The 12,170-nt window shown below is 39.1% G+C and overlaps 1 protein-coding gene across 1 annotated transcript; it reads right to left on the reverse strand.

Moving 5' to 3' along the window:
- Window positions 1–3,593: 3,593 nt before the first annotated feature.
- LOC128506960 (uncharacterized) lies at window positions 3,594–11,621 on the reverse strand. Its single transcript, XM_053477575.1, has 7 exons — window positions 11,567–11,621; window positions 8,406–8,714; window positions 7,936–8,271; window positions 7,804–7,836; window positions 5,127–5,231; window positions 5,010–5,041; window positions 3,594–3,908 (listed from the first exon to the last, which is right to left on the reverse strand). The coding sequence occupies exons 1-7, from the start codon at window positions 11,619–11,621 to the stop codon at window positions 3,594–3,596; spliced, it is 1,185 nt and encodes a 394-aa protein (XP_053333550.1).
- Window positions 11,622–12,170: the final 549 nt, after the last annotated feature.

A 12,170-nucleotide genomic window follows, 5' to 3' on the forward strand; every position in this document is an offset into this window, starting at 1 on the left:
GTCTGGTTCCTCTCAAGGTTTCTTCCTATTACAATCTCAGGGAGTTTTTCCTTGCCACTGTCGCCGTCGTCCTAGGCTTGCTCATCAGGGACAATCATATAATTTTGATTCATACACATTCACATTTCATACAAACTTAATTCTTTTGATTGTGTAAAGCTGTTTTGTGATGATGTAAATTGTTAAAAGCGCTATACAAATAAAATTGAATTGAATTGAATTGAGTCTATATGAAGAGCACTCTGTTGGGTCTTTATCTCTCTTTGCTATAAAGGTGATGCAAGCCTCATTAAATGACGCAGGCATCTTACCTTGTTTAAAAGATTCAGAAAGAACCAAAGCTAGTTGTGGTGCAAGGTATGAGGAGAATGATTTAAAAAACTCTGCAGGGAACCCATCAGGACCCGGGGACTTACCAGATTGCAATGATGAGATAGCGGAACTGATCTCCTCTTGTGATATGGGCTTTTCTAATCTTTATCTAGAATCAGGGGACAGTGTTGGGATATCTAGTTGATTCAAGAAATTCTCAAGTGAATTACAGTCCCTTGGAAACTCAGAAGTATATAATCGAGAATAAAAATTCTTGAATGCATCGTTAATTTTAGGATGATCGGTAGTGATGGTACCATCCTCCATCCGAATTTTTGTAATGTGTTGCTGTGCTCTAAAACCTCTTAACTGGTTAGCTAAAAGTTTCCCAGATTTATCACCATGAATGTAAAATTGGCTCCTACTCTTTAATAATTGGCATTCAATTACATGCGTCGAGATGAGTTCAAAATTAGTTTGCAATTCTATGGACAGGAATGTCTTTATTTGGAGATTTTTGTATTAGAGTAATGGGAAAACATTTAAGTTCCACACAAACAGAGGTGAGATTTGTACCAACAACCCTGGACATGTAAGCACTAACCACTAAGCCACCGTGCCACCCAAGAATACTGTAATTATCTTAATCTAAACTACCAGTCAAAAGTTTGTGTACCCCTCCTAATTCCATTGTCTTTTCTGAATTTTATTTTGTTATTTCATGGATTTAAAACCTCCAGTATTGTTCTAGACTGTAGAAAATACATGACTAAACAAAAAAACAAACAATGATTTAGTAGGCATGTCCAAACTTTTATTTACATTTAATTTAAGTGTAAATCCAGATTCATGTTGTGAATCTACAGTACTGTAGCATACAGTATGTTCTTCCTGTTAGACCTGGGCCCGTATTCATGATGAAATTCTTAGAAACTTCTTAGAATCACTTCACATCATGAGGCTGGTGTTTGACAGTGAATCTGACCAATAAGTATGTAGAATGAAATCCTGCCTCTTTCTTTTTAAATTACAGAGGATTTTACACCCGAAAGCGATTGATGCAGGTTAGTCATTTTAATTTAACATAATTAAAAAGAGTAGACTTTAGTTCAGGAAAAACATGTATACACAGTGTATATTTTATTTCTACTGAAACTAGAAATGTAGCTTGGATTGTGAAAAACAGGAAAAAAAAATAAAATAATGAACTAATAGTAGATATCCCTTTGTAATGTGCTAGTTAGCTAGCTAATATGTACAGCGGGTTTAGCTTAGCATAAGGTACGAAAGACTAAAAAATGGCACCAAAACAGCACAAATTAAAGATTTATAAACGCTATTGGATTTATTAACAGATAGTTCATGTTAATCAATAATCCATCAATTATAAATAATTAACAATAGCAGGATGCTTGTTTTTCTCAGCTTAAGTTTTGTTTAAACAGATCTAGTGGCACAATCTTTAAAAATCAGTTATACAGCAGAACCTTGGCATATGAATTTAATCCGTTCCGCGAGTTCTTAAAGTGAAAATTTGTACTGTTCTCATACAGATAATCCATTCCCGCCACCAAAACATATGACCAATTTCCAACAATAATATCATATGTTTGCATATAAACACAATCAAAACATTAAGAAAAGACATGTAAATGAAGGAAAACTTTTTAAAATAAATAGACAATAAACCTCACTTAATCTTAATTTATGATTCCTCTCGGCACCGACTGCTTCAAAAACCAAACTAAAAGCGGCTCCCTTTTCTTCTTGCTACCGTCCTGCACAAAATGTTAACAAAAAAAAGGCAAATTCCCCAAGTTTATAAACTCCTTTTGCTTGACTTTCCACGGGCATACGTGCAACCGAATACACGCACAATCAGGTCGCTTGCATGTCAAAAATAACCAACATTCCCTGCACATGGATCATCAATTCTAAAGTACGCTGTGGAACGGAACGCAGCTAGGCTCTTGGATGAAGGGTGGGGGGAGGCAGGGATGGGTGGGAGGGAGTTGAAAGAGATGATTTGAGTCCTTGGTACTTAATAAGAAAAGAAACACTTAAAGAAACATCGTAATTGGACAAATGATCTAATTAAGTGGATGTTTACCGAGATTTATTTATAAACTTTATTACAATCAAATTATTACACAATAAATAATTACTTAAGTTACTGATATTCAAATACATAAAATCCTGACTATGTGTATATTAACTGTAATAAATTGCAGCATTTTCAAATTAAATAATTGCACAGGTCCAGATTGTGATTGTTTAATGCGATTGTGAGGCACTACTGTCAGTGCATCGTATTTATTTGTTGCGTATGATACAAGCGGTTTGTGAACAAACACAAATTAGAGGGGGCACAACAAAAACAGACCATACACAATTACATTTCCCCCCATACTTCAAAACAAGCATTTTAATTTTAGGAAAATTTATCAAAACAAAAAACAAACAAATCTTATCAAAGCAACATTCATGCAAAATGTACAAGTGCTGAAAAATAAATTAGTGCTGATTTAAACAAGTATGATTCCATTTCTCGTAAAGTTTATGTTTGGGATTAGACTATAGTAGGCTGAATCTGATTGGTTGGTGTTTGGATTTATACTTCGGTAGGCTGAATTTGATTGGCTGGTCTTTGGATTTAGACTCTGGTAGGCTGATTCTGATTGGCTGTTGTGTGGATTTAGACTTTGGTAGGCTGAATCTGATTAGGTGGTGTTTGGATTTAGACTTTGGTATGCTGAATCTGATTGACTGGTGTTTAGATTTAGACTTTGGTATGCTGAATCTGATTGACTGGTGTTTAGATTTAGACTTTGGTATGCTGAATCTGATTGACTGGTGTTTAGATTTATACTTTGGTAGGCTGAATCTGATTTGCTGGTGTTTGGATTTAGATTTTGGTATGCTGAATCTGATTGGCTGGTGTTTGGGTTTAGACTTTGGTAAGCTGAATCTGATTGCCTGGTGTTTGGATTTAGACTTTGGTAGGCTGATTCTAATTGGCTGGTGTTTGGGTTTAGACTTTGGTAGGCTGAATCTGATTGGCTGGTGTTTGGGTTTAGACTTTGGTATGCTGAATCTGATTGGCTGGTGTTTGGGTTTAGACTCTGGTAGGCTGATTCTAATTGGTTGGTGTTTGGATTTAGACTTTGGTATGCTGAATCTGATTGGCTGGTGTTTGGGTTTAGACTCTGGTAGGCTGATTCTAATTGGCTGGTGTTTGGGTTTAGACTGGTAGGCTGAATCTGATTGGCTGGTGTTTGGGTTTAGACTGGTAGGCTGAATCTGATTGGCTGGTGTTTGGGTTTAGACTGGTAGGCTGAATCTGATTGGCTGGTGTTTGGGTTTAGACTTTGGTAAGCTGAATCTGATTGGCTGGTGTTTGGGTTTAGACTTTGGTATGCTGAATCTGATTGGCTGGTGTTTGGATTTAGACTTTGGTAGGCTGAATCTAATTGGTTGGTGTATGGGTTTACACTTTGGTAGGCTGATTCTGATTGGCTGGTGTTGTGATTTTGGTACATTGACTGTATTGTGATGTTGGAAATCTGGAGTAGATTATTTTGTTGATCAGCATCAGTCTGAAATAAATAGAGATGAACAACACATCAGAACAAAACATTTAACATTTAGATTTTGCACACAACCACAAGAGCCCAACCAAAAAGAAGTCACAGTTTGTATTTAAATACTGTATATAAATAAATAAGTAAATACCTAAGAGTCTGTGATTAGATAATTACTGCAGTGATTGATGTGTTTTGGCTACAATAATTCTTTCAATCCTAACCTTTTCATTACTTAAACAACCATGTTCAAAGACGTGTCCCATGGTCGTGAAAATGGTGTTAATGTGTTTCAGAAGGATCAATTTATTGTCCTGCATCAAGCCAAGGCAAGAGCTATTTCATATAATGACTGAACAACTTAAATTTTCTAGTCACATCATTTACACTCATACAGGTGTATACACTGTAAAAAATCCAACTAGATAAATGTTTAATGAATTAATACTGTATTGTTGACCAACTTCTTACAGTGGTATTTGTTGAGAAAACAGGTGACATTTTGTTCTTGAAAACTTTGAAGAACCAGAGTAAATAAACTAAATAAAAAACAAGTTGGGCCAGTAATTTACCTTCATTGAGATGTAGTCACGTGATTTATAAGACACTATATATGACTTGGAGAGACACACTGTCCTCAGATTCACATGCTGAGAAACAAACTCTTTTTGCTAAAGAGAATATTTTCAGTGTCTGACACAGTCTTCAAAAGTCAAATCTTTGCTAGTTTTTATAAATATTATGATGTAAAAGAATCAGTAAGAGCCTGAAAAGCATCTAGTGGTCTCCAATAATGTGTGTTGTGGAGATCACTGTTTTAACTTTGACTAGTTTTGTAAGAATAAAGTTTTTTTTTTAAATACTGTTTGTGTGTTTTAATTGTTGGGGTGTTGTTAGGCCAACCAATCAGTTTAAGGAACGACATCAGTGGGCTGATGTTGTATGAACTGAACAGCACTGTGAAATATTTAGTTTGGCCAGAAAATTCCTCTTAAAGTTGAGGAAATTTAAAAAAGCTGTGCAACTTGTTAATAAACTTTTTATGTTAAGGCGGCTTGTTTTTTTTTGTTTTTTTTTACAGTGTATTTCTTTGCAGCACGGCAGGATGTTGCTTACCGTGTGATTTCCTTCCATTTGCTGGGCAGAGTCTACAAAAACAGAAAACACACAGGTGATGCACGGCCAGTGATGTGTGTGTGTGTGTGTGTGTATGTGTCTAGGAGAGAGTAGTACCTTGTGTCTTGCTGAATTTCAGTTTATATAGTCCAGATCCTCCAATCAGCAGTACCAGTACACACAGTGTCACAGAGGAACACACAACGGCAGTGAGTGAGGAACCTGGTGACGACATTTAAAGCATTGCCCTTTTATCAATAGACCTTGTTACAGAGTAACTTTACGGAGATCTAGGCATAACATCACTACTTCTATACAAACCTGTACTGCATTTTAGAAAATGCACATTTCAAGTACAATTTTAGGCCTAAAAAGTACAAAAACAAACAAACAAATCCGTAAACAAATGACACTGTTTTTCGCTAACATAATTCAGCTTTACTTCACATCCACGGTGGACAGTTCTTAAAGTTGATGTGATGGAAGCAGAAGAAATGGGCAAGTGTATGGAGCAGAGTGACTTAATTGGGTCAGAACGTCTCCACGACTGCAGCTTTTCCTGGACTGCAATGGAGAGGATATACCAAACGTTCTTCAAGCAGGGGGGAGACCCAGTGTTGGGGTCATGGGCAGTCAAGGGTCACGGATGCGCGTTGGGAATAAAGGCTGACCCGTGTAGTCTAATCCCACAGAATAACTACTGTGGCTCACACCGATGAAAAAGTTTATTAATAAATTACTGATAATGTATAGAAAAATGATAGAAAGTTTAGAAAGGTGACAGAACTGCTTGCTCTGTATGGAGCTCCCTAGCTGTCAACTGGTCAGGGTGCCCACGCTGACCCATTTTCTCCACCAAAAGGTCCCACAATGGGCATGTGAGCATTAGAAATGGACCACAGAGGGATGAAAGAAGATGGCCTGGTCTGACGAATCACATGCGTTGCTCACCTGGGGAGAGATGGCACCAGGATATACCATAGAAAGCAGGCGAGCGAGTAGAGCCAGTGTGATGCTCTGGGCGATGTTCTGCCCTCCATGTGGATATTACTCTGACACGTCCAACCTACCTAAACACTGTTACAGACAGAGTTACACTCCTTCATGAAGACGGTGTTCCCTGATCGCAGTTTCCTCTTTTAGCAGGACAAGGCACCCTGACAAACGAATGGTTATGACTATAACCTCTGTTTCCTGGAGGAAAGGAACGAGGTACAACACATATTGTATGGGATATCACGCCCTCTCGTGTCCTGGCTGAAGCCACCTTTATTCACGCCGTAAAGGCAGGCAAACCTGTGGTGACGTAGGTGTAGCCCCGCCTACACCTATAAACCATCATCGCCATGGTTGACCCTCAGTTCGATAGCCGCTCTTCGCCGAGCGTAACTATGAGGCGGGGCAGCAATGTGTTGTACCTCGTTCATTTCCTTCAGGGAACAGAGGTCATAGGCCCTGAGTGACAGAAGATGAACACTGGACCCTAGCAATAGAGAATGAGATAGTTTCAGCAGAGGAAGTGAACGAGTCCCTTCTTGTCTGTTTATTTACGACACCACTGTTGTGTTGTAGGAGAGCCCACGGTCCATCGGCCCCTCGAGATACTCCATCTGGTCCGCCCAGCTAAGTGCGGGAACTTCTGACGAATATTCCTCGTCAGCAGGCACAGACGAAGCTGGGACGGCTAATTCGACAAGGAGGGGGTCCTGCTGAGCGACTGTATTTCTCCCCAGGATCCTTTCCACGAACGTGACCCGTCTTTCCAGCGTTGAGCGCCGGAGCTGGTGACAAAGCGCACATGATTCGGGCTCAGCTAGAGCTCTCCTAGCATGGAGAATTCCCAGACAGACGGGGCACGCTTCGTGCTGGTCCTTCTTATGCAAGGAGAAGCCGCACTCCTGAGGACAGGGGCGAACAGCGGACCTCTTCTTTGCTACATTAGCTTCCATGCTCATGCCAGCTAGCGCTGTTAGCACAGCTAAACAGAAGCCAACTAAACTGAGATGTCGCTAATGTTCTGACTGACAGAGAAATTGAAAGTCAGCGCTCTGCGCGTAGACGACTCACCAAAATGAGGCTGTTGTCGCTAACACCAACAAGAGCAGTTAAGCTGATTTTAAGCGCAGTCTTGTAACGTAAAATGTAGAGTTAACTAGCAGCACCTAGAAAACTTTACGGAAAAGGTGTTCACAGCGAGGTGAAGAGCGTAAGAACTGAGGGTCAACCGTGGCGACGATGGTTTATAGGTGTAGGCGGGGCTACACCTACCTCACCACAGGTTTGCCTGCCTTTACGGCGTGAATAAAGGTGGCTGGCTGACCAGGGCACGAGAGGGCGTGATATCCCATACAATATGTGTTGTACCGAGTGAATTGAATGAAAGGGAACTGCAGACATTGTTCAGGAATGGTCTGAGGAACATGACACATTTTCCAGATCACAATCTGTTTAAATGTCCTTGGAGAAACAATTCTGATCCAAGGAGGCTCCACTTCAGGCTCAAAACTTACAGGAATCTAATACTGATGGCTTACATCAGTACCTCACAGAGGTCTAGTGGAGTCCAGGCCTAGACAAGGGACCTTCACAATAGTTATGGCTGATCAGTGTACCATACATAAATGGTTTATATATACAGAATAACATCCTTTAGAAAAAACTTTTTTGATAATATACAGTAGGCTCTTTTCTACAATATATACACAGAGTATTTAAAAATTAAATTCAAACTATAACTCTAAATAGGGTTTAAAAATCTATAATTTACAAAAATGGATGTCTTGTAAAGGCTTACCAGGCTGGGGTGTGTCTGTGCTGTTTTGATTCCCTGTTGATGAAAACACAAGTTATTATATTCGTTTTAAACATAACACCCGTAATCCCAATAGCTCTAGTAACATGGATGCTGTAACACCAGTTCTCTCACCAGTAACATGGAGATGAATTTCTTTGAAAAAGGAACAAAAACCAACTGATTCATCCCCTGTCCACAAGGCACAGGAATAAACACCTCCATCATCTTCTCTCACATCACTGATGTTCACATGGAAAACTTTGTTTGTCCTGTCATCAAAAATGGAGAATCTGCCATCCTGGCTTCGTTCTGTTCCTCTGGTCCGGATCAATTCGGTTTCAGAGAGATGGTCCAGTTTGTAGAAGAACTTATAGGTAGTTTCAAATTGTCCTGGATAGTAGCAGCTGATCGTCACAGTCTGTCCCAAATAACTTCTTTGTTTTGTTTTGGTCTCAGTACAACAGGAATCTGTCAATCAGACCACGAATTAGTGCAGAATTGTTAAAATCCTAACAAGAAGACTTCTCAAGAATTAAAAACTAAATTACTTCCCAAACAATATCTCAGGCAAGTGTATAATAATAATAATAAAATGTTCTCACCACTATTCACCTGCAGGTTAATCTCATGACTCCACACTCCGTTCTCCCCACATTGGTACATTCCAGCATCCTGTAAGCTCAGGTTTCTAAACACCAAGGCAAATGATCCTCTGGAGTCAAGCAGAGAAGCTTTCTCTTTATTAATCCATTTGTTCTTCTCTTGGGCCTCAGGTTCAATCAGATTCTTGCATATAGATTGTGTTGTATATTTGCAGAAATACACACCAGGTTGGGGAAAGAAGCAGTAGATTACAACACGACTTCCTTCGTAACCAGGCACATCATGGACCTGTCCACAGCCCACTGGACCTGCCAATAAAAATGGAAGGATATCACTACATTTTGACAAATCACTACATTTTGACCACAATGGATTTGAAAAGAAGCAGTCAGGAAGGGTAGACTTTGACTTTTAAGTGAAAGAGGTTAAAATATTGCATCAACTGTTCAATAATTACAGCCATTTTCGCATTTTCATAGACAATATTCCTGGAGTCTGGAGCTCATGTTCAACACCACATGCTGAGTTTGCTGCTCAAGCTTCACTGCAGCTGTCTTCAGTCGCAACAACAAATACAGCCTAAACCATGTTTGATGATGATGTGGAATACTTTGGGGCAGTGGTGGCTCCTCAGTGGAGGTACTGATCAAAAGGTTTGGGTTCAAGCCCCACCGCGGATAGGCTTCCAGTGTTGAGCCCTTAAACAAGGCCATTGATTCTATCTGATCTAGCGGCACTGTATCCTGAAACGTATACATGAAAAAACATGAGCTGAATGTTTCATAAAATTAAAAAAATGACTCTGTGGCTCATTAGCCTTACTTTTTCTTCTGCATATTCTTCTCCTCCCACAATTCGGTTACAAGTTCATCTTGGTTTCATCTGTCTTAACCATGATGGTCCATCAGAGTGTTCTTGACATAGTTAGATATTGTGAAAGGGTTTTTCTTTACCAAGGAAAGAATTCTGTGATCTCACACTGCATTTTCAAATAGTAGATGCAATATGCTACAGGAGGGGCGTGGTCAATCTTAAACCTACAGATGGTTAGAGGCAGATAAAGCTAACCAGAAACACCTAATGCATTCCACTATCGGCTCATTATGCATTTCAGGTGTATATGTCTTTGTTTTGGCTGTAGGAGAAAGCGAGACTTGGTGAAGAGAAGGTGACAGTGTGACAGTGTGCATGTTCCACAATACAAGGGTACAAGAATAAAACTTAAGATTCCCCTAGCCATCTTTTGATCCTTTATTTCTCTGAACATCTCAGAAGTGTTACCCCAGTGTTGAAAGTGGAGGATGAGTGAAGGATGATATGTTCAGGAGAGTCCTCATTTGCCAAGGTTGTCCACACCTTTTTCAGAATCCATTAGACTCAATTTTAGGAACTTCTGCACTGAGTATTGGCTCCTTTGAAGTCTGCTGTCAGTGGATGGCACTACCGCCAAGGCTAGGAAGGGGCCACTCCCAGACACCAAGGCCTTCTGAAAACTGGTGGAGCGAGTTGTATCACAATGGGCAGTCAATTTTCTGCTACTGATGTCTGTTATGGTCTAGCTCGCAGCATGACAGAGTCAGATCCGGTTCTCCAGACATCCTGGAGAACCACATACCAAAGAAAGTGATTATGCCTGCCAAAGCAGGCCAGACTTTTTTGGATTGCATTCAATATATTTTTTGTGTTTCACAGTGCAGTTGAGGGCACTGGTGCTCGTTCTAGCATTAACAGGCACAGTCAGGTTACAAGAATTTAGCTTCGACTATAATTGGTAAGGTCATCAGAGTTCTGAAATAGGAGATAATCCTGAATTAAAGGCAGCTCAAATGGAAGGGAATTGAGAAGTCAGTGAGCTCTGAGCAGAGCACTGTGTTTGGTGAGTGATGTAAATGTGCAGAGCTTTCCGCACGCATAATGTATGCTGCAATCGTTAGCAAAAGGCTATAGTGAGTGATTCATCACACTTGAACCAAAGAGGTAGTGACACAGTTGTTTATTCATCACATGCATTAACAGCCACTAACAAAGGATCTAAACAAATCATTTAATTTGAACGCTTAAGAACATGATTTACTATATATGTTTGTTCACAATGATGCTTGGGACTGGGATAAATTGTTAGAACCTGTATCTTTTGCTAAATGAGAAATCCAGGATTTTCCCTGTATGAATCATTTAAATGACTATATATAGTAGGTCCTGTTTGATGCATAAAATTAATAGGCTGCTTCTATGGAATTAGTGCCATTTGTATTTAAGTAAGCTGAAAAAAGTATGTATTCAAATATTTTTTGGGGCGTTATGATGTGACTTAGTAGTGTTTATCTTTCGTAGTAGGGTAGTATCATCCCTGTGACAGGGATGAAGATTTTGTGCTAATCTGATGTTAATGACAATGTTGACCCAAGGTGTTATCCAAATTGGATCACTTTTATTTCTTAGCTATAAAAGCACTTTTTGGTAAAACCTGGTTAGGTAGGATTGTTGAGATTGACGAAGCCTGTATGTGTGCGAACATCACTTCTGAACATGAATGATGTCACTGTCTGTCAGTACAACTAAAGGGGGTTAGTATTACTTAACATTTTGTTGAGATTCCAGACGTAATGTTCTGATTTATCCTAATGGTTAATGTGGACAGGCAAAATTCCTAATATTCAATGTAACAACAAATATAATATGTAAAGATACTGACAAATTTCAATATAAAATGTTTTATATTATACATAAGAACATGCAAAACTTTGGAAATGTTACAGTTAATATACAATTTGATCAAAGTTTACAAAACTCATCAGTTTTATGGCTGAATTTCTTTACTTTCATCGTTATAAACCTCGCTAAGAGCTCTTCTCTGTTTTAATAAAGATGTGCTGGAGCAAGAGTGTACACCTTTCCATAAACCTGATTAAAGCATTATATTATAAGAATAATGCACACAATCAATGAGCAAGGTTTTAAACATTTCAGGCAGATTGAGTGTTATTAACATGAATGTTTGTTAAACTGGGTTCTTTTTATATTACTGGGACAATAAAAACAACTGAGATTAGTTTTAAACCCATATCCGACAGCATTGTCGTAAACCCTTACACACATGCACACACTCACACACACACACACTCACATGTAGTTTCTAATCTAAAGTACAATAACTAACCTGAGATCAGGTAGAGGGTAATGATGATGATGATGATGATGATGAAGCTCTTCATTCTGAACTGAAGTTCAGGTTAAAAAACGTTTCCGTCAATATTATAGCGTTAGTCCACTTTTTACACTTTGTCATATACTATCTATTTCCGTTGCGGATATGTCTCAGCGTCTTCTCTGTTACTCAACCTCTTCAACCTCCCACTGAAAATGTTGTAATACTTCCACATCACTGTTGATCAATTTTAAATTGGACAGATTGCATTAATAAAGAGATGATATGTTTAAGCTCGCCATGAATTATGTAATACATTGTCTCCTATATTTCCTTTCATCTCATCATGATGAGCTTTGTCTGTGCTGTTGCAAATCCCTTTAGACGAGACATTAGAAGTTAAAAATAGTTGTAATCGTCACGATAGTGATGGAGGTAAACAAATGCAAGTGGAAATCAACACTTGATTATATATTAATAACAGAAAATCCAAAACCTGAGGCAGAATCGAGGTCAAGAACCTGCAAGAGTCAGGCCAGGCACAGCCAGAATGTCAAGGGCCGGCATGCCTGGAGGACACGAAGGATCAGTTGAATGCGCTCGGTAGACTCCCATA

This window comes from Clarias gariepinus, chromosome 18 (genome assembly GCF_024256425.1).
Source record: "Clarias gariepinus isolate MV-2021 ecotype Netherlands chromosome 18, CGAR_prim_01v2, whole genome shotgun sequence".
Lineage (NCBI taxonomy): Eukaryota > Metazoa > Chordata > Actinopteri > Siluriformes > Clariidae > Clarias > Clarias gariepinus.